Source organism: Pseudorca crassidens, chromosome 2, assembly GCF_039906515.1.
Source record: "Pseudorca crassidens isolate mPseCra1 chromosome 2, mPseCra1.hap1, whole genome shotgun sequence".
In the NCBI taxonomy this organism is placed as follows: Eukaryota; Metazoa; Chordata; class Mammalia; order Artiodactyla; family Delphinidae; genus Pseudorca; species Pseudorca crassidens.
The window spans coordinates 140,520,152-140,544,263 of NC_090297.1; the positions used below are offsets into that span (position 1 = coordinate 140,520,152).

The 24,112-nt window shown below is 36.7% G+C and overlaps 1 protein-coding gene across 4 annotated transcripts in view; it reads left to right on the plus strand.

Moving 5' to 3' along the window:
- The window catches only part of HMCN1 (hemicentin 1), a 524,815-nt gene that overhangs the window by 462,634 nt on the left and 38,069 nt on the right, over positions 1–24,112 (plus strand). For 2 of the 4 annotated variants that reach the window (XM_067728936.1, XM_067728938.1), the window contains exons 94-101: positions 1,119–1,268; positions 1,559–1,696; positions 2,857–2,978; positions 3,595–3,832; positions 9,172–9,234; positions 10,644–10,763; positions 11,660–11,794; positions 20,984–21,097. In XM_067728936.1, the coding sequence (XP_067585037.1) occupies positions 1,119–1,268; positions 1,559–1,696; positions 2,857–2,978; positions 3,595–3,832; positions 9,172–9,234; positions 10,644–10,763; positions 11,660–11,794; positions 20,984–21,097 (1,080 nt within the window). Of the gene's footprint in view, positions 1–483; positions 633–1,118; positions 1,269–1,558; positions 1,697–2,856; positions 2,979–3,594; positions 3,833–9,171; positions 9,235–10,643; positions 10,764–11,659; positions 11,795–20,983; positions 21,098–24,112 lie in introns of those variants that run through there. The other 2 variants (XM_067728937.1, XR_010941259.1) reach the window with 2 other exon arrangements.

Below are 24,112 nucleotides of genomic sequence, written 5' to 3' on the forward strand. Positions count from 1 at the left end.
GGTGAAACACTTTACTTATTGACTTTTCTCAGACTGAATACAATTGTATTTCTCCCCAGTATATAATACATGATAACAATATCTGAACCACCTAGCGATTGTTTTAAAATATATTCAATTAAAAGGCATTAAATAATGTTTTAAAATTTAACTGTTAGCCTCTTCCCAGTACGTTTCCCTCTCTTGTCAAAGCATGTACTCCTTAACCACCAGTTCTGTGTTAGTAACCAATAATTTTGTTGAACAATGGAAAGAAGGCATAAAATTACTGTAGAGTTACTTTTAAAAGATTGTATGATTATTTTTCAACATAACTGTCTTGGTATGAATTTTGCAACAATGTTAAAAGTACAATATTCTTCTCAAATTTTTCTCAAGTTAAACATTTTCCAATATATTTGTAATATGAAGAGCTTGGTAAGCCCTTGATCTGAAACTCAAGACGAACAATAACCCTTAGATACTTCACATTTATGTTGACAGTGACCTGTCACAAGACTTTGGAGCTGTTTTGTTGGCGATCCCTCCTTTCCCCTCCATGTTCTCTTGCAGGAGGTAATAGATGAAAGAATATGTGTTTTGATGACAAGCAGATCTGTGTTCATATCCTCACTCTACTGCCTCTTAGCTGGGTAATCATGGGAAAAGTCACTTGATTTCTCTGAACTTTATTTTCCTAGTCTGCAAACTGTGGCTGTTTAAAACTACCTTATAGGATGTTTGCTAGAATTTAAAGTTAATGCATATTAAGTGCTTACTGTAGCACGCATGACATGCTCAATAAACTCTCATTATTATCATTATTTCATCACCATCACCAAATACATACTTTATTTTGGCTTTGGGACTGGGTACCGAATGAATTCTTTGGATTGTGAAATAATACTATGATGTACGTAGATTGGAAGGATCCTAGATTTATATGGGTTGATGAATGTTACATGAGAGTAGAATGTTTTGAAATCTTATGTATGTCACTCTTAAATTCAGATGTCATATGATCTTTTAAATGTTTGAGAGAAGCCTTGGAGCATCTTTGAATACTGGCTTTCTTTTCTCCCATGTAATGTTGATGAAATTGTTCCCTTATCCAAGAATGTTTTTTCTTCCCGCAATAGGTGGGCCCCAGCGAGCCAGAGGAAGTGTTATTGGAAGTATTAATGATGTCGAATTTGGAATTGCTTTCCTTAACGCCACGGTAACAGATAGCCCAAACTCTGATACCAAAATAATACATGCCAGAATTACCAATGTACCTCGCAGTCTCGGTAAGTCTCTTTGCTTACAAAAGTTGTTAATAAGCCTCTTTTTAAAAACATATATTTTTCTTTTTCATCTATTATTAAAATTTCTAGAGGATGCTACTACTACATGATCAGTATAATAGTCCTTAGTTTTATCCCAGTGGTAAACACTTAAAGACACATGAGATACTGATATTTATTTTGTTGTTATTCAAGTTTATTTAGGATTCATCCTTTTGAATAACATGCTATGAATAATAATAATGGACTGTAAATATTTTGCTCTGATATCTTACTTATCCCTTTTTCTCTAGGTCCAGCAATGAGAAAGATAATTTCCATTCTAAATCCCATTTATTGGACAACGGCAAAGGAAATAGGAGAAGCAGTCAATGGCTTTACCCTCACCAATGCGGTCTTCAAGAGAGAAACCCAAGTGGAATTTGCAACTGGTTAGTACCAGCTGAACTTATTATTCTATTACTATTTAAAAATATGATTGCTTTAAATGTTGATGGTTAAGAAAAATACATTATATGTTCCCACAGAGAATAATTTCAAAGTTTTGTTGCCATCTTAGCATAAATGATATAAAAGCAAGTTTATATTTTCCCATAAACTTTTACTGACGTGGGTCTATAAGAGGCCATGTGTTTTCAAATAGTATAGTGATTTTTATAGTCTGAAAGCTTTTTTTTCATCATCTTTCCTGTATCTGTTCTCTTTAAATCCTTAGAGAGGGTTTTGAAGGCCAAAGAGCAGGAAGATGAGCCATTGCTAATATTAATTAAAGGCTTTTGTCTATGAAACTGAGAGTCAATTAGGATATCTTATAGAGATTCTTTAATCAAAAAAATGGAAATGAAAACAAGCAAATCTAAACACTTTTCGCTTTATCCTTAGTCTTAATACTTATTAGCAATTCATGGCCCTTTCCAAGGGTCTACAGCTTTTTATAGACCTCCATTTCTAACATCTTTGAAGGTGGTCAGCTCAGCAGCAGTGATCTTTGAGAAAGAAGGGCTGAGGGAGGGCATAGCTTTAATAAGCCCAGAAGACATGTGGGTCTCTGTATGGCAATCCACTTACAAAGATGCCCCTTTGCTACTTCTTATTTTTCTTTAAGCATTTTTAAAATATTTATTTATTTGGCTGCACCAGGTCTTAGTTGTGGCACATGGGATATCCTGCACGCGGCAATGAAGATCCCCTTTGCAACTTCTTAAAGCATCCAAAAGAACAAAGCCCTGGGGCCAGACTTGTGGCTATTGCCAGTCTGCCTGGTCAAGCTTTCTATCCCTTCTCACAGACAAGCGATCCATTTTTGTAGAACTGCCTTTCTCTTGCTTGTGAGTTAAAAGTGTGGAATCCTTCACCTAATCATAGGCTACATTTTTGCCACAAAAAAAGAGATTTTAGAATCAACTTAATTCAGTCAACCTAAGTCTTTAATTTGGGGACGAAGTGGTAATTTAATTCTCTTATGATCTGTGTTTAATCAAGTTTGAAGTACAATAACAAAGCTGAACTGGTATATAAAGTAAATCCGCTCTGTGCTTACACAAACCATATATATATATTACTACTGAAATGAACGAATTCTAATTCCTAGGAGAAATCTTGCGGATGACTCACATTGCCCGGGGCTTAGATTCCGATGGAGCTTTGCTGGTAGATATCGTTGTGAGTGGCTATGTCCTGCAGCTGCAGTCACCTGCTGAAGTCACTGTGAAGGTAAAATGCTAGGATAACTTGCCTTCGCTGTTTATTGGAGTAACAATAAGAGTAGGAGTAAAAGAGTGCAGAAAACTTGTGTAGTTTCCCTTGTTCATTTTGGGGAGTAAATGTCTAAACCACTGAAGTTAGGAATGGCTATCTGGTCTTTGTTTAAAAATCTTTACAGACAGGTCTTTATAAGCTCTTAGTAGTTTTATTACCCTGCTTATCAGGACCAAGATCACAGCTTTGTTGATTTAAGCCATTTGTTTAACTTTCTGTAGACAAAGAGAATACTAATTCTTGCATTAAAGTTTTTGTAGACCATCCTTAGAAGTATTCCAGAAATTAAAGAATGGTAACAATCACCCTTTCACATTTTTTTTGACCTACAACTGGGTCCCTTATTAAACTATAACTTATGACACTAAAATTATGAAACTAAGGTATTTACAATTAAAAGGTTCAAATTTTAGTTCCTGAACACTACTGTACAATTACAATTTTATTTAGAATTATATATTTTTATCCCCTAAGCCTTTTTTTTTTATCTCATTCTACATCTCATAGTACCCTCAAGAAAAAAAAATAGGATGAGCCATGCTAATCCTCAAATCTGTACTGTCTTTCTTAGGATTACACAGAGGACTACATTCAAACAGGTCCTGGGCAGCTGTATGCCTACTCAACCCGGCTGTTCACCGTTGATGGCATCAGCGTCCCATACACATGGAACCACACTGTTTTCTATGATGAGGCACAGGGAAGAATGCCTTTCTTGGTAGAAACACTTCATGCAGCCTCTGTGGAATCTGACTACAACCAGTTAGAAGAGACATTGGGTTTTAAAATCCATGCTTCAATTTCCAAAGGTAATTTGGTTACAGGAAAGTACAGCTCTTTAAGCTATGCAGTCCTTTCTAAATGGGTAAAAGAATCGCATTGATGCCATTCAAAATAAGGATATTAAGGTATAGACTGAACACGATAACATGTTTTTCATGTGTGTTGCCCACGTTTCGTAGGTGAAGTCCTGTGGTAAGGCCAATCCCATTGGCATTCTAGTACATTTAGTTTACTAATAGGCATCTTCAGATGGCATAGTGGAGTTGTTACTGTTCTAGCCTGTATACACAGAGAGGTTTAAAAATATATCCTCTGTCAACGATTTTTCTTTGGGTAATAAAGTCCATTTGTTCTTGTTCTGAATCTTATATTTGACAGAATTTTTTTAATTCCTGAAGCATGATGTAAAGGTGTATCTTAACCTAAACTAGCCAAAAAAAGTTTCCATATTTTAAAAGCAGCTTTTAAAACCCGGGAGGCAATCATTTCAGCTGTCATTTATTGTTCTTGGAAATTATAACTTTTGAACTGCTTTCCCTTGATCTCAGCAGTCTCCCTATGCTGTGTGGTGCTTTGATGTGTCTATAACTCTGAGATTTCCTTTTCAGTTGTAAGAGGCAACACGACAATTAGCATTCCATATCCTGCGGGGTTTTGATGCTAGGAGATACTTGCATGTGGTTATGTTATAGGCACTAACTGTTTGAATGACTTTAGCTTTGAACTTTAGGCTCCCATGAGACACTTCAAATGATTCAGAGTGGCCTGGTGAATGTATGTGTTTTGCTTTGTGCTGGCTTTCCTAAAATAGATGCAAGTAGATTTTAACCATCATTTTGCTTATCATGCGCAGCACATACACTTAAAATTCATTTCCACTGTTTACTCTTGCTTTCATCAGTTGTGCATGTGACTGTTTTCTTCTTCAGCATGTATCAGAACTGCTTCATCAAATTTAAGGTCATAGTAATGTAGGAGTATATTCACATTTTTTTTGAGCTAATCACAGATTCACAAAGCCTCATAGCCAGTAGAACCCGTAGCCCTACACCTACTCCAACCACATGTCACCACCACCTCATTTTACTATTGTCATGCATGTTAAGGTAACTTGGACTAAAGAAAAGAGCCACTGGAATGAACAATTATGTTTTCTTTTCCCCAGTAATACTTTTCAAAGTTAACCTCTGTTTCTACTTTTTCCAGTACTCCGTATAATTTTTTAAAAGATAACTTAGCACAAGACTTTAGTTAAAAATGAATTTATATCATCTGGGACCAGAGACATTAAAGTGATTTTTGAAAAGTCAGTCATGTACACTTTCTACCCAGTCGTGCTTGAAGGTCTTTATGGTTTAAGACCTTCCTTGGGACTTGGGTCCCACAATAGAAGGAAACATTATAGGACATTTAAAACCCCTTACTATCCTTGGATGCTATGATTCTATGAATTACTAGGTGCCCATTTGTTGTTGATATTGTTCCTGTGAGTTGCAAGAATTGTGTACCTGCAATTTCTTTGACCACCAGGGAGCAAGCTTGCATTCTTAGCTGCTTGACCAGCATGTTCTTTCTCTTTGTTGGGTCTAGACTAAACCTATGGTTACAATGCAATTGGAATTGCAGAGAGCTTGAAAAAAGTTCAGATTTCTAGGTACAAAGATTTTAGTTTAGCTAGTCTAAGGTAGGGCCTTGGAGTCTGTATTTTTAACACAGCCCCTAAATGATTCTATTGTTACCGGTCTTTACTCTGGCATTGGAAACTACTAGTCAAGACAATTCACAAATATAGAAATATTTAAAAATTATATGAATTTATATCTTTAAAATTAAATGATTCTATTGTAAGCGGTCTTTACTCTGGCATTTGGAAACTACTAGTCAAGACAATTCACAAATATAGAAATTTTAAAAAATTATATGAATTCATATCTTTAAAATTAAATTATTTCCAAAATATAGTTATAAAAAATATTTATAGTTTTGCAAATTAATCAGAAGGAGATAAAAGAAATTTAACTACAAATAAAATTTTTAAAGCTTCCTCATGGGAGAAAAACAAAATATATAGTTTTTCTTTGTGTATATTTAAACTTATTTGCATTACATATTATGGACAACTATGATTACCCTTAATATATATAAGAACCTTAAAAATCAATAAGAAAAAGGCAAATACCCCAATAGAAAAATACATAATCTGTGAACAGGAAATTCACAAAGGAAGAAATAATAATGACAAAATAAATGTGAAAAACTGTACCTCATTAATAAGCAAAGAAATGTAAATTAAAACAATGAGGTTCCGTTTTCCAGTTATCATTGTCAGAGATTAAAATATAGGCTAACCACTCAGTAGTGGAGCGGTATAGGAAACAAATACCCTCCTACACTGCCAGCAGAGATTGTAGATTTGACATTTCTGGAAAACAGTATGTATCAGTAGCCTCTCAAATGTTCACATCTTTTTAGTTATCTCATTCTAGGAGTCTGCCCTAAGAAAATCACAGAAATGGCCAAGAATAAATGTCCTGAAAGAGGTAAATATGTAAATGATGACACAGATGTATGATAAACTCTTAAACTAAATATTCCTTCAAAAGTATTCTAATGGTTGCTTATTTATTCATTTAAAAATATTTATTGAGTACCTACTGTATACCAGATACTGCTCTAGGTATTGACAATATAGCGATAAACAAGTGACAAAGGAGAATGTACATGACATAACAATCATTGAAAAATAGTACACAATATGATCCAAACCTGGGTTGCCCACAGCACAGTGATTGTAAGGAAACCTTTATACTGGTTAAGGAAACCTTTATACTGGTTAAAAACACAGATTCCCAGGCTTCTTCCTTGGCAATTCTGACTGGGGTAGGACCAGAGGGATCTATATTTTTAATAAGCTCTCCAAGAGATTTTACGATCAGTAAAGTTTGGCAACTGTTAGTCTGTAAAGGATCCTAACTTAATTTTTTGAAGTATATACTGATGGAAGGGACTGCAGGGAAAAGCACCAAAATCTTGGCAGTAGTTTGTTCCAAGTGACAAGGTTACAGGGAATTTTATACTTTTTAAAGTTTCTACAATTATACATTACTGTAACACAAATATTTTGTATTGTCTCCCTACTATGTCAAAAAGTAAATCATAATATAATTCAAAATAACATGATTTAATTACAACAGAAAGAATAAATAAAAGGAAAATAGTTGATAACAAAATATTATGTATTTCAATATGAAAATCTTTAGACATTACTACACTGGAAGTTAAAGAGAGAAGTATTTACATGGCTGAACCAATATTTAGAGGCCCAGTGTGATTTTTTTTAAAAAACATTGAGTAATTCTTGGTAATGTTCTGAATAAAACAATGTACAATCAACCATCCGTTTATATGACAGCTGCATTTCTGGAAAGTTCATTGTATATTTTAATCACACAAAGAAACCGTTTAATATATGGAAGATGGGTTCTAGCCTTAGATAATTACAAACAGCTTTCTCACTTCCACGACAATTTTTCAGGGCAAGGGACACATCTTCATCTTGCATCGTTATCCTACACATTGCAATACTTAAAACCTTCCCCAGGGTCTTCTCCACTCCCTAAATTTAAATAGGCTTCCCTATTAAATCATGTCATTATAATGACAACCAAAGTCTCTCCCAAAAACCTTCCCAGATGCCACTCCATGCAAGATATCTCCCCATTTAGAACCAGAAATCTAAAGCTTCTATCAAATAATAATTTATGTTTACGTTACACATTTTTCCACAACTACGTCCCCAACACAGTGCTGTACACAACATACTGGCTGCATTAAGGAATGTTTGAATAGTAAATAAAAATGAAGCACCACCTGAATTGTATTCTTGAGTTCAGTGGTTGAAAGTCCCACAGACTTGCATCTAAATCCTTGCTCCAGATTATCTTAGCACTTTGACTTTAAGCAGTTTACATGTCCTCAGTCTCAGATTCTTCATCTGAAAATTGGTTATGATGGGAGTAGGGCAGTTCTGAGGTTTAATTCGAAATACAGCACATGAAGCTCACAGTACTGTATGACACTCAACAATCATTTAGCAATGTGCTCCGGACGTTTCTATCCCATCCATCCTGTCCCCATTCCCTTGAAGGTGCAGGAAGGCTTGGATGCTCTCAGGGTCGTGTTTACACTCAGGGTGGAAATGGATCATGAACCTCTCTGCTTTCGCTTCATGGTTTATAGCAATTTGATTGCCTAGAAATAGCAAGTAGGGCTCTAGCTTTCTAGTCAAGGAAATATTTTCATTGGAGCATGTTTCTTCCACCCTCCAAATATATAAATGTACAGAAGAGTTTTGAACAGTTTCATGTTCTCAGCAGGGCTTAAATAATATTGTAATTGAGACTCTCCAAAGTAGAATGAATCTGAAAAATTAATGAATGCCCAGACTCCCTCTATGAAGAGCACCTAAAACAAGAGTAAAAATAAACAGTTTCATGCATTTAGAATTGAAGGAAAATCTAAGATAATTTCTAAGAGATTGAATATGAATTGAACATAAAATTTCCCTTGACAGAAATCTACCTGTTATATCAGTGATTGTCTTTTAAGGTATGTGTATGTGTGTGTGTGTGAGATTACTTTGTTAACTTGAAAAATGTTTCCTTTAAGTTTTTGCATCTCAATAACGTTTGAAAAATATTTGCTAAATGGCTTAACACCAGTCAAAACAGAGTTACTTTCCAAGGAGATTCCCTAACCTATTTATTCTTGTTAATAGTTTTTTTTCTGACATCTAACTTAAATCTATTCTATTGCTATAATGATATGCCTGTTTCTTCTTGCTTTGACTACCAGGAAGGAAAACACTTGGTTACACCTAGGAGGACTTAGACCCAGAATCTTCACAGTACAAATGGAGGAGATCTACAAAAGGAGAGGGTTTCTTCGCTAGAGTTTGTTTTTCACTGGCATAGGTTATTTTAAGTGGCTTCAAAATAGCAATCCTACTTCTAGAACAAACAGAATAAGTAAATGGCTGGAAGAATAGGACTTTGCCTGTGGTTATGCCTGGCATTCATATTGATTATCAAAGAGTAATTAATTTTCTTTTGATTAATGTAAACAACTTAAACAGAAAATCTGCTTCCAGTGGCTGGCTGCTTGCCAACAATCTCTGTATTATGATTCATTTAGTTCTTGGTTGAGAAACAGTAAAACTTTTCCATTCTGCTTGTTTTCACCTATTGCATTTGCTGTGTCATGTGTTCCATCCTTGGCATATGTTCCCAGAGAAGATGGTCCTGGGGAGAAACAAGATGCTAATGTTCTAACAAGCCAGTTAATTTTGCTTTTCTCTCTATGGTAGGAGATCGCAGTAATCAGTGCCCCTCTGGGTTTGCCTTAGATTCAGTTGGACCCTTTTGTGCTGGTAAGTATGGAAATAAATTATTCATTTTTATTTTTTATTAAGCTGTTAATGCTACCATTTAATAGACATTTACTGTCATTTTGTTAGATATTTAAGAATCACAACAGTCCTATAAATGTCCCATTTTACAGGTGAAGAAATTGAGATGTGAAGAAGTTAACTGCCTAAGATCATTCAGCTATCTAGTGGCAGAGCTAGATTTGAATTTAAGATAGATACAAAGCCCTTGCTCTTCCGATTAGTCCACAATCAAGTGTGTCAAGGATCATGGTCAAGTAAAGGGGTAGAGGGAACACAGGGACAAAACACTGGACTTCGTCTGGCCACCTGATTGCCATGAATGTGGAACAGCAGTAATTCAACTCTAAGTCACCTAACCTGAGAATTGCTTAATCGTAGGATAGGGCTGGATTGTGAGTGGAGGACTAATGACTAAAGCAGCCTTGTGCCATCCAAGTACCTGTGCAAGAGGGTCACGGATAAGTAAATAGCTAAGTAAATGACTTGAGGAGCTCAAGTTAGCATACGTAGTGCCTTGCTTTTTTTTTTTTTAATAAATTTATGTATTTATTTTTTTTATTTTTGGCTGCGTTGGGTCTTTGTTGCCGCACATGGGCTTTCACTAGTTGCAGCAAGTGGGGGCTACTCTTCGTTGCGGTGCGTGGGCTTCTCATTGTGGTGGCTTCTCTTGTGGAGCACGGGCTCTAGGCATGTGGGCTTCAGTAGTTGTGGCACACGGGCTTAGTTGCTCTGCAGCATGTGGGATCTTCCTGGATCAGGGCTCAAACCCCTGTCCCCTGCACTGGCAGGCAGATTCTTAACCACTGAGCCACCAGGGAAGCCCCACAGTGCCTTTCTTTTTGCTGGTAGGCAATGTAATGTAGTATAGTGGTAAAAAGGTGGTCTTTAGAAACTACACTGCCCAGGTTCAGATCCCAGCTCTGCAAATAATGACCTATGTGACCTTGAGCAATTTATTTAACCTCTTCTGACCAGGTTCAAATCCCAGCTCTTCGAATAATAACCTATGTGACCTTGAGCAATTTACTTAACCTTTGTTCCTCAGTTTTATCATGCAAATGAAGATAGGAATAAAAATACTTAGCTCCTAGGAATGTTGAGGAATGAGTTAATGTAGGTAAAAAGCATTTAGATCACAATAAATTGTTATTATATCTCAGCTGTCATCATTGTTGTTTTAGAATTAATCTAACCATTTATTCACTCTCAGAGATAATTTGAGGACCCCAAATTAATTTCTGTGTTTCCATCCTGTGGCACTTAGAGCATTTCCTGTTACATTTGATTCATTCATTGGCCTCTATAAGCAACTCTTTTCACCAACTTTAATAACTCCTTGAAAGTAGGGCTTCTTCATACTAATTGGGTCTTTTTGTTTCTTCTTTCAGATGAAGATGAATGTGCAGCAGGGAATCCCTGCTCCCATATCTGTCACAATGCCATGGGAACTTATTATTGCTCCTGCCCAAAAGGCCTCACTATAGCTGTGGATGGAAGAACTTGTCAAGGTAGTCACAAAGCTAAGTCTAATCAACACATTTAAGCAGTGGACATGGCAGTCTCTGACCTAGGAAAAGCGTGGTAGACCAGTGCTCTTCTTTCCTACTCCTTCTGCCCCCACCTTCATTAAGTTGAAAAAGTAAGGAAGAGGGAATACTGCTCACACACTGCCTTCATTTGGGGTGCTCTGTGGACAGGAATGCCTGTAGTGACTCACTCAATCCCCACAACACAATGAGAAGAGGCAGGCAGGCCTATTACCATACTCCTTTTACAGGGATAAAAGTAGGAAGGAAGAGGTTATAAAGAAATTTAGTAAATTGCACAGTCATGGTATGTTAAAGAAGAACACACTTTTCTATCAGATTCCAGGTATGCTTCAAAGTTAGAACTTGTATAAGAGCCTAGTTGTATAATAAACTAAAAATGATGAAAAGAAGAAAGGATTTCTCCCTCTATGCCCAAGGAGACCCCCTTCTAAATGCTAAAGAGAGAGAGAGCAGGGGCATAGGAGGGCATAGGAGTAACTTTTATGGAATGTCCAGTATGGATTGGGCACCTCATAAACATTATTTAATTTTCAAAGCAATGCTGAGAGGTGGATATTATTATCCTCATTTTACAGATGAAAAAACTGAGATGTCAGAAAGGAGAAGTACCTTTTTTCAGCCACCTAATTTATAAGTGGTCTGTTGGATGGCTTGGTCTGTGAAGACATCACACTGTCCTGCTATGAGCTTGTCAGCTACTCAACCCACCTGAAATGACACACCCCCAAAATTCGCCATTTTTGCTCTTGTATATTTCAAGTGTCATTCATTGCTTTTCTTATCCCTGTTTCACAACAGGTTCTTTGGTTGGTTTTCTTCAGTTCCCCCTAGTTGAATGACTCACTTTGTTGCAGATATTGATGAGTGTGCTTTGAGTGGACACACTTGCCACGCTGGTCAGGATTGTGACAATACCATTGGATCCTATCACTGTGTGGTCCGCTGTGGAATTGGCTTTCGAAGAACCAGTGATGGGCTGAGTTGTCAAGGTATACAAATGGAGGCCCTTGCTTATCTTCACTGTATTACAGATTAAAACCCCTGCCTGTTGAATCACTTAGAGTAAACTCTCTTTAATGGATTGAGCTTCTTAGTAAAATGTTTAAATGTGGCTATTTTAAGTATTTGTAACAAAGTGGTTTTGAATAAAACTTGCCTGTAATATTTGAGAGAAGAGATCATACAGCATGATCTTAATAGAATCTATTTAATAAAACTCATTTCATAAGACTGAATATTTACTGCAGGACTTCTTTAATAGAACTTATTATTTTAGAGCAGTTTTAGATTCACAGCAAATTGGAGTAGAACATAAAGAGATTTTCCATATTCTCCCTGCCCCAACTCATGCACAGCCTCCCCTGCTACCAACATCCTGCACCAGACTGGTACTTTTTTTTTTTTTTTAAACCAAGGATAAACCTACATTAACACATAATTACCACCCAAAGTCCATTGTTTACATTAGGATTCACTCCTGGTGTTGTATATTCTATGGGTTTAGACAAATGAATAACGTCGTATATCCTCCATTATAGTATCATACGCAATAGTTTCCTTGCCCTAAAAATCTTCTGTGTTCCACCTAGTCATCCTTTCCTCCCCCAACCTCCAGAAACCACTCATCTTTATATATATATATATATATATATATATATATATATATGTATAAATTTATTTATTTTTTGGCTGCGCCAGGCTTTCTCTAGTTGCAGCAAATGGAGGCTACTCTTTGTTGCAGTGCAGTGGCTTCTGTTTGTTTCAGAGCTTGGGCTCCAGGCACGCAGGCTTCAGTAGTTGTAGCGTGCAGGCTCAGTAGTTAGTTGTGGCACAAGGGCTTAGTTGCTTCACAGCATGTGGGATCTTCCCGGACCAGGGCTCACACCCATGTCCCCTGCACTGGCAGGTGGATTCTTAACAACTGCGCCACCAGGGAAGCCCGTCATCTTTTTATTGTCTCTCTAGCTTTACCTTTTCCAGAATGTCATGTAGTTGGAATGATGCAGTATGTAGCCTTTTCAGATTGGCGTGTTTCACTTAGTAATATATATTTAAGATTATTCTATGTCTTTTCATGGCTTGATAGCTTATTTCTTTTTAGTGCTGAAAAATAATCCATTGTATGAATGTACCACAGTTTATATATCCATTCTACTGAAGGACATCTTGGCACTTACAAATTTTAGCAATTATGAATAAAGCTGCTATCTATCAGGATTTTCCAGAGGAAGAAACACTGGATACAAAATGAAATTCTTAATAGGAGAAAGAATGAATGAATTATGGTACATCTATACCATGAACCACTATGCTGCCATTAAAAAGAATGGAATGAAGCTCAACTGTTTGGCTTAGACAAATCGCCAACAACTGTTTGGCTTAGAATTTCCATGAGGTGTTGTTGAGTGAGAACACAAAGATATGAAAGAGTGTATGCAACTTGTGTAGAAAAGATTATGTGATTGGAAAACAAACAATAACCAAAGAAAAAGGAAATGGATTTATATATTTAGGAAGAGATATAGGTTTACATAAAAAAGATATGTTATTATTTATATTAGATTGTTAATGTAAGTTGGCTTTGGTGGACAAGGGGAGGACAAGGGAAGCCAAGTGAAAGAAGAAGAAAAAACTGCACTAAGAAAATCTTTTAAAAGTATATGATCACAGATCAGGGAGGAGACAAGATGGCAGAGTGGAAGGACTTGAGCTCACCTCCTCTCATGAAAACACCAAAATCATGACTACCTGCTGAAGAAACATCGACAAAAATGACCTACCAAAAGAACCTACCAAAAAAGATATTCTACATCCAAAGACAAAGAAGAAGCCACAACAGGATGATAGAAGGGGTGCTTCCATGATATAATCAAACCCCATACCCACTGAGTGGGTGACTCACAAACTGGAAAATAATTATATCACAGAGGTTCTCCCACAGGAGTGATAGTTCTGAGCTCCCCATCAGGCTCCCCAGCCTGGGGGTCTGGCATTGGGAGGAGTAGCCCCCAGAACATTTGGCTTTGAACACCTTTGGGGCTTGAGTGCAGGAGCTCCACAGGACTGAGGGAAACAGATTCCACTCTTGAAGGGTGCACATAAGGTTTCACATGCACTGGGACCCAGGGCAAAGCAGTGACTACATAGGACCCTGAGCCAGACCTACCTGCAGGTCTTGGAGGATCTCCCAGGGAGGTGGGGGTCAGCTGTGGCTCACTGTGGGGGCAAGGACACTGGAGGCAAAGACCCCAGGGAATATTCATCAATGTGAGTTCTCCCAGAGGACTTGGCAGCAAGAACTGGCCCCACCTAACAGCCTGTAGGCTCCAGTGCTGGGACACCTCAGGCCAAACAACCAGCAAGACAGGAACACAGCCCCACCCATCAGCAGACAGACAGGCTGCCTAAAGTCATCCTGAATCCACAGCCACCTTTAAACACACCCCTTAACATGGCCCTGCCCAGAGGGACAAGACCCAGCTCCACCACCAGTGGGCAGGCACCAGTCCCTCCCATTAGGAAGCCTGCACAAGCCTCTGGACCAACCTCACCCACCAAGGAGCAGACACCAGAAGCAAGAAGAACTACAGTACTGAAGCCTGAGAAAAGGAGACCACAAACTCAGAAAGTTAGACAAAATGAGGTGGAACAGAAATATATTCCAGACACAGGAGCAAGATAAAACCCCAGAAGAACAACTAAGTGAAGTGGAGATAGGCAATCTGCCTGAAAAGACTTCAGAGTAATGAGAGTAAAGATTATCCAAGATCTCAGAAAAACAATGGAGGCACAGACTGAGATACAAGAAATGTTTAGCCAAGAGCTAGAAGATTTAAAGTCAAACAGAGTTGAACAATACAATAACTGAAATGAAAAATACACTGGAAGGAATCAATAGCAGAATAAATGAGGCAGAAGAACGAATAAGTGAGCTGGAAGAGAGATGAGTGGAAATCACTGCTGCAGAACATAATAAAGAAAAAAGAATGAAAAGAAATGAGGACAGTTTAAGAGACCTCTGGGACAACACTAAACACACCAACAGTCGCATTAAAGGGGTCCCAGAAGGAGAAGAGAGAGAAAGGGCCTGGGAAAATATTTGAAGAAATAATAGCCAAAAACTTCACTAACATGGGAAAGGAAACACTCAGTCAAGTCCAGGAAGCACAGAGTCCCATACAAGATAAACCCAAGGAGGAACACACCAAGACACATATTAATCAACTTGACAAAAATTAAACACAAAGAGAAAATACTAAAAGCAACAAATAACATACAAGGGAATCCCCATACAGTTATCAGCTGATGTTTTAGCAGAAACTCTGCAAGCCAGAAGGGAGTGGCACGATATATTTAAAGTGATGAAAGGGAAGAACCTACAGCCAAGAATACTCTACCCAGCAAGGCTCTTGTTCAGATTCAATGGAGAAATCAGAAGCTTTACAGACAAGCAAAAGTTAAGAGAATTTAGCACCACCAAACCAGCTTTACAACAAATGCTAAAGGAACTTCTTTAGACAGAAAAGAAAAGGCCACAACTAGAAACAAAAGAATTATGAATGGGAAAGCTCACCAGTAAAGGCAAACATTCTGTAAAGGTAGCAAATCATCTACACACAAATATGACATCAAAACCAGCAATCGTGAGGAGAGTACAAATGCAGTACATTAGAAATGCATTTGAAATTCAGAGACCAGCAACTTAAAATAATCTTATATAGATAGATAGATAGATTGCTATATCAAAACCTCATGGTAACCACAAACCAAAAATCTACAATAGATACACATACAAAAAAGAAAAAGCAATCCAAACACAACTCTAAGATAGTCATCAAATCACAACAGAAGAGAACAAAAGAGAAATGAAGGGAAATGATGTACAAAAACAAATCCAAGACAATTAACAAAATGGCAATAAGAACTTTAATATCGATAATTACCTTAAATGTAAATGTATTAAATGCTCTAACCAAAACACACAGATTGGCTTAATGGATACAAAAGCAAGACCCGTACATATGCTGTCTACAAGAAACCCACTTCAGACTAAGGGACATGTACAGACTGAAAGTGAGAGGTTGGAAAAAGGTATTCCAGGCAAACACAAATCAAAAGAAAACTAGAGCAGCAAAACTCATATCAGACAAAATAGACTTTAAAGACTGTTATAAGAGACAGAGAAGGACACTACATAATGATGAAGGGATCAATACAAGAAGAAGATATAACAATTGTAACATATATGCACCCAACATAGGAGCACCTCGATATGTAAGACAGATGCTAACAGCTATAAAAGGAGAAATCAACAGTAGCACAATAGTAGTGGGGGACTCTAATACCCCCCTTACCTCAATGGACAGATCACTCAGATAGAAAATCAATAAGGAAACACAGCCCTTAAATGACACATTAGACAAGATGGACTTAATATTTAAGCACTCCATGCAAAAGCAGCAGAATACACATTCTTTTCAAGTTCACATGGAACATACTCCACAATAGATCACATGCTGTGCCAGAAAGCAAACCTCAGTAAATGTAAGAAAACTGAAATTAAGCATCTTTAACAACCACAATGCTATGAGATTAGACATCAACTACAAGAAAAAAAACTGCAAAAAACAAGAAAAAAAACAGAAACACCTGGAGGCTAGATAATACGTTACTAAACAACCAATGGATCACTGAAGAAATCAAAGAGGAAATCAAAAAATACCTAGAGACAAATGAAAACAGAAACACAACAATCCAGCAACTTTGGGATGCAGCAAAAGCAGTTTACGAGGGAAGTTTATAGCAATACAATGTTACCTCAAGAGACAAAAATCTCAAAAAAACAACCTAACTTTACACCTAAAGCACCTAGAAAAAGAAGAACAAACAAAAGCCAAAGTTAGTAAAAGAAAAGAAATCATAAAGATCAGAGCAGAAATACATGAAATAGAGATGAAGAAAACAATAGAAAAGATCAAAGAAACTAAAAGCTGGTTCTTTGAAAAGATGAACAAAATTGATAAAACTTTAGACAGACTCATCAAGAAAAAAAAGGGAAAGGGCCCAAATCAATAAAATTAGAAATGAAAAAGGAGAAGTTACAATGGGCACCACAGAAATACAAAGGATCCTGAGACTACTACAAGCAACTAGATGCCAATAAAATGGACAACCTAGAAGAAACAGACGAATTCGTAGGAAGGTACCATCTCCCAAGACTGAATCAGGAAGAAATAGGAAATATGAACAGACCAATCACAAGTACTGAAGTTGAAACTGCAATTTAAAAACTTCCAACAAACAGAAGTCCAGAACCAGATGGCTTCAGAAGCAAATTCTATCAAACATTTAGAGAAGAGTTAACACATATCCTTTGGAAACTGTTTCAAAAAATTGCAGAAGAAGGAACACTCCCAAACTCATTCTACAAGTCCAGCATCACCCTGATACCAAAACCAGATAAAGATACTACAAAAACAGAAAATTACAGGCCAATATCACTGATGTACATAGACACAAAAATCCTCAACAAAACACTAGCAGACTGAATTCAACAATACATTAAAAGGATCATACACCATGATCAATTGGGATTTATCCTAGGGATACAAGGATTTTTCAGTATGCACAAATCAATCAGTATGATACACCACAGTAACAAACTGAAGAATAAAAGCCACATGATTATCTCCATAGATGCAGAAAAACTTTTGACAAAATTCAACACCCCTTTATGATAAAAATGCTCCATCCAGAAAGGGGGCATAGAGAGAACCTACCTCAACATAGAAAGGCCATATATGACAAACCCACAGCTAACATTGTACTCAGTGGTGAAACCGAAAGCATTCCTCTAAGGTCAGGAACAAGACAAGGATGTCCACTCTCACCACTTTTATCCAATATACTTTTAGAAGTCCTAGCCATGGCAATCAGAGAATAAAAAGAAGTAAAAGGAATCCAAATTGGAAATCCAAAGAGTAAAAAAATCCAAAAAGTAAAACTGTTACTGTTTGCAGGTAAAGTGATACCATACATAGAAAATCCTAAAGATTTTGCTACCAGAAAACTACTAGAGCTCAATGAATTTGGTAAAGTTGCAGGATACAAAATTAATACACAGAAATCTGTTGCATTTCTATACACTAACAATGAAAGATCAGAAAGAGAAATTAAGGAAACAGTCTCATTTACCATCGCATCAAAAAGAATTAAATACCTATGAATAAGCATACCGAAGGAGGCAAAAGACCTGTACTCTGAAAACTAAAATGCTGATAAAAGAAATTGAAGATGGCACAAACAGATGGAAAGATATACTGTGGTCTTGGATTAGAAGAATCAATACTGTCAAAATGACTATACTACTCAGAGCTATCTACAGACTCAGTGCAATCCCTATCAAATTACCAATGGCATTTTTCCCAGAAGTAGAGCAAAAAATATTTTTAATTTGTATGGAAACACAAAAGTCCCTGAATAGCCAAAGCAATCCTGAGAAAGAAAAACAGAGCTGGAGGAATCAGGCTCCCTAACTTCAAACTATACTACAAAGCTACCGTAATCAAAACAGTATAGTACTGGCACAAAAACAGAAATATGGGTCAGTGGAACAGGATAGAAAGCCCAGAAATAAACCCACACAACCTATGGTCAATTAATCTATGACAAAGGAGGCAAGACTATGCAATGGAAAAAAGACAGTCTCTTCAATAAGTGGAGCTGGGAAAACTGGACAGTTACATGTAAAAGAATGAAATTAAAACATTCTCTAACACCATACACAAAAATGAACTCAAAATGAATTCAAGACCTAAATGTACGACCAGATACTATAAAACTCTTAAGAGGAAAACATAGGAAGAACACTCTTTGACATAGATCACAGCAACATCTTTTTGGATCCACCTCCTAGAGTAATGAAAATAAAAGCAAAAATAAACAAATAAGACCTAATTAAACTTAAAAGTTTTGCACAGCAAAGTAAATCATAAACAAAATGAAAATAAAAGCAATAATAAACAAATAAGACCTAATTAAACTTAAAAGTTTTGCACAGCAAAGGAAATCATAAACAAAATGAAAACACAACCCACAGAATGGGAGAAAATATTTACAAACAAAGTGACCAACAAGGGATAAACCTCAAAATATACAAACAGCTCATGCAGCTCAATATGAAAAAACTAACAACCTAATCAAAAAATGGGCAGAAGATCTAAATATACATTTCTCTAATGAAGACATAAAGATGGCCAAAAAGCACATGAAAAGATGCTAAATATCACTAATTATTAGAGTAATGCAAACCAAAACTCCAATGAGGTATCACCTCACACCAGTCAGAATGGCCATCATTAAAAAGTCTGCAAATAATAAATGCTAGAGAGGATGTGGAGAAAAGGGAACCCTCCTATACTGTTGGTAGGAATGTAAACTGGTACAACCACTATGGAAAACTGTATGGAGAAACCATACATATATCCAGAGAAAACCATACTTCGAAAAGATGCATGCACCCCAGTGTTCATTGCAGCACTATTTACAATAGCCAAGATATGGAATGGCTAAATGTCCATTGACAGAGGAATGGGTAAAGAAGATGTGGCACGTATATACAATGGAATATTACTCAGCCATAAAAAAGAATGCAATAATGCCATTTGCAGCAACATGGATGGACCTAGAGATTATCATACTAAGTGAAGTAAGTCAGAAAGAGAAAGATAAATAGTATATGGTATCACTTATAACGTGGAATCTAAAAAGATGATACAAATGAACTTATTTGCAGAACAAACAGACTCACAGACTTCGAAAACAAACTTATGGTTACCAAAGGGGAGAGGTGGTGGGGGGAGGGATATATTAGGAGTTTGGGATTAACATATACACACTAATATATATAAAATAGGTAATTGTAAAAGACCTACTGTATAGCACACAGAACTCTACTCAATAATCTGTAATAACCTATATGGGAAAAGAATCTGAAAAAGAATGGATATATGTATATGTGCAACTGAACCACTTGGCTGTACAACTGAAACTAACACAACATTGTAAATCAACTGTAGCCCAATATAAAATAAAAATTAAACTTAAAAAACATGTTATCACATTTGTGCATTTATGTGACATGTACAGATTTTGAAAGATTAAATTAGAAAATCTGAAATAGAAAACAAGAACAAAATAAGACATTGGAAATCTCGAACTTGGGAATGTAAGATTAGAACATGAAGAGCCTAAAATATGGTGAGATTGTTCTTTTGAGGGTTTGTAATAGAACAATAGAAAAGTGGCAGGAGCTTGAGGTTAGTAGAGACCTGAGAGAGGAATTTTGTTGGGATAGGAAAGATTTGATTATGTCTACAGGGTTGTGGGAAAGACGACAGTAAGGAGAAGGGCATTAAAAATACAGAAGAGGAGGGCATGATCAGTGGACCACAGTCATCGTGATGAGGAAGGAGGAGATGGGCTGCAGACATCAAAAACTCAAATAGAGGAACTCTTCTTAAATGGAAGGAGTGGTCTCCCTTTTTCTGGAATGAAAGGAAGGAAAGGGGAGAAGTTACAAAATACAGGCAGGTGCACACAAGTTTGGGGAATTCATGCCTGCAGGGTTTTTTTTCCATTGCACTATGACCCAGATGGTGTTCAGGAAGATTAATTTGGCAGTGACTACAAATGAGGAGAAAAGCTAAAGTTGCTGCAGTCATTTGAGTGCAAGGTAATAAACACCTGCATCAGACTAATAGCAGCAAAAATTGGGAAGAAGGGTCAAATTGCAAAAGTTGTTGCTGAAGACTTAACTTCATTATTATTATTTATTTCTACCTTCAGTACTCCAGTCTGTCCGCAACATTCCAGGGCTAAAAGTTCCTAGAAACTGGAATGGGAGCCATATGGTAAATAAAATAGTTAAAATAGAGAAGTTTTGCATCAACATAGTTCTGAATCACTAGCAACCTTGTACCTTGGAGTAGTGTTGAAGAGAATAACCCTCTCCAGCAGTTAATTCTATCAATTATCTAGCAGATCCTTTGAGAGCACTTCAATTGGATTCTTTTTAGGGAAGATCTTAAACATCATGATCACTAAAATATTTAACATTTGGGATAAATTAAGCCAAGTTTTCTAACAGCATGTAAAGCAAATTTTGTTTTCTTTAACAGATATTAATGAATGTCAAGAATCCAACCCCTGTCACCACCACTGTTTCAATGCCATAGGAAGTTTTCACTGTGGATGTGAACCTGGGTATCAACTCAAAGGCAGAAAATGTGTGGGTAAGAAGAGGGCTATGAATTCAAAGCAGTAACATCTTTGTAACTTCTTTTTTTTTAATTTTATTTGTTTATACAGCAGGTTCTTATTAGTCATCAGTTTTATACACATCAGTGTATACATGTCAATCCCAATCACCCAATTCAGCAAACCACCATCCCCACCCCCCACCCCCACCGCTTTCCCCCCTTGGTGTCCATACATTTGTTCTCTACATCTGTGTCTCTATTTCTGCCCTGAAAACCGGTTCATCTGTACCATTTTTCTAGGTTCCACATATATACGTTAATACATGATTTTTTTTTTTCTCTTTCTGACTTACTTCACTCTGTATGACAGTCTCTAGATCCATCCACGTCTCAACAAATGACTCAGTTTCGTTCCTTTTTATGGCTAATATTCCACTGTATATATGTACCACATCTTCTTTATCCATTCAACTGTCGATGGGCATTTAGGTTGCTTCCATGACCTGGCTATTGTAAATAGTGCTGCAGTGAACATTGGGCTGCATGTGCCTTTTTGAATTATGGTTTTCTCTGGGTATATGCCCAGTAGTGGGATTGCTGGATCATATGGTAATTCTATTTTTACTTTTTTAAGGAACCTCCATACTGTCCTCCATAGTGGCTATATCAATTTACAATCCCACCAACAGTGCAAGACAGTTCCCTTTTCTTCACACCCTCTCCAGTATTTGCTGTTTGTAGATATTCAGATGATGTCTATTCTAACAGGTGGGAGGTGATCTCTCATTGTAGTTTTGATTTGCATTTCTTTAATAATTAGTGATGTTGAGCAGCTTTTCATGTGCTTCTTGGCCATCTGTGTGTCTTCTTTGAAGAAATGTCTATTTAGGTCTTCTGCCCATTTTTGGATTGGGTTGTTTCTTTTTTCAATATTGAGCTGCATGAGCTGTTTATATATTTTGGAGATTAATCCTTTGTCCCTTGATTCATTTGCAAATATCTTCTCCCATTCTGAAGGTTCTCTTTTCATCTTATTTATGCTTTCCATTGCTGTGCAAAAGCTTTGAAGTTTCATTAGGTCCCATTTGTTTATTTTTGTTTTTATTTCCATTACTCTAGGAGGTGGATCAAAAAAGATCTTGCTGTGATTTATGTCAAAGAGTGTTCTTCCTATGTTTTCCTCTAAGACTTTGATAGTGTCCAGTCTTACATTTAGGTCTCTAATCCATTTTGAGTTTATTTTTGTGTATGGTGTTAGGGAGTGTTCTGATATCATTCTTTTACATGTAGCTGTCCAGTTTTCCCAGCACCACTTATTGAAGACACTGTCTTTTCTCCATTGTATATCCTTGCTTCCTTTGTCATAGATGAGTTGACCATAGGTGTGTGGATTTATATATCCTTGCATCCTTTGCATCCTTTGTCATAGATGAGTTGACCATAGGTGTGTGGATTTATCTCTGGGCTTTCTATCTTGTGTCATTGATCTATGTTTCTGGTTTTGTGCCAGTACCATATTGTCTTGATTACTGTAGCTTTATACTACAGTCTGAAGTCATGGAGTCTGATTCCTCAAGCTCCGTTTTTTTCCCTCAAGACTGCTTTGGCTATTCACAGTCCTTTGTGTCTCCATACAAATTTTAAGAGTTTTTGTTCTAGTTCTGGAAAAAATGCAATTGGTAATTTGATAGGGATTGCACTGAATCTCTAGATTGTTTGGGGTAGTACAGTCATTTTCACAATATTGATTCTTCCAATCCAAGAACATAGTATATCTCTCCATCTGTTGGTATCGTCTTTAATTTCTTTCATGAGTGTCTTATACTTTTCTGCATACAGGTATTTTGTCTCCCTGGGTACGTTTATTCCTAGGTATTTTATTCTTTCTGTTGCAGTGGTAAATGGGAGTGTTTCCTTAATTTCTCTTTCAGATTATTCATCATTAGTATATAGAAATGCAAAAGATTTTCTGTGTATTAATTTTGTATCCTGCAACTTTACCAAACTCATTGATTAGCTCTAGTAGTTTTCTGGGGGCATCTTTAGGATTCTCTATGTATAGTATCATGTCATCTGCAGACTGACAGTTTTACTTCTTCTTTTCCAATTTGTATTCCTTTTATTTCTTTTTCTTCTCTGATTGCCATGGCTAGGACTTCCAAAACTATGTTGAATAATAGTGGTGAGAGTGGACATCCTTGCCTTGTTCCTGATCTGAGGAAATGCTTTCACTTTTTCACCATTGAGAATGATGTTTGCTGTGGGTTTGTCGTATATGACCTTTATTATGTTGAGGTAGGTTCCCTCTCTGCCCACTCTCTGGAGAGTTTTTATCATAAATGGGTGTTGAATTTTGTCAAAAGATTTTTCTGCATCTATTGAGATGATCATATGGTTTTTATTCTTCAGTTTGTTAATATGGTGTATCACACTGATTGATTTGTGTATATTGAAGAATCCTAGCATCCCTGGGATAAATCCCTCTTGATCATGGTGTATGATCCTTTTAATGTGTTATTGCATTCTGTTTGCTAGTATTTTGCTGAGGATTTTTGCATCTATATTCATCAGTGATATTGGTCTGTAACTTTTTTTTTTTTGGAGTATCTTTGTCTGGTTTTGGTATCAGGGTGATGGTGGCCTCATAGAATGAGTTTGGGAGTCTTCCTTCCTCCACAATTTTTGGAAGAGTTTGAGAAGGATGGGTGTTAGCTGTTCTCTAAATGTTTCATAGAATTGACCTGTGACGCCATCTGATCCTGGACTTTTGTTTGTTGGAAGATTTTTAATCACAGTTTCAATTTCATTACTTGTGATTGGTCTGTTCATATTTTCTTTTTCTTCCTGGTTCCGTCTCGGAAGGTTATACCTTTCTAAGAATTTGTCCGTTTCTTCCAGATTGTCCATTTTATTGGCATAGAGTTGCTTGTAGTAGTCCCTTAGGATGCTTTGTATTTCTACAGTGTCTGTTCTAACTTCTTCTTTTTCATTTCTAATTTTATTGATTTGAGTCCTCTCCCTCTGTCTTGATGAGTCTGGCTAATGGTT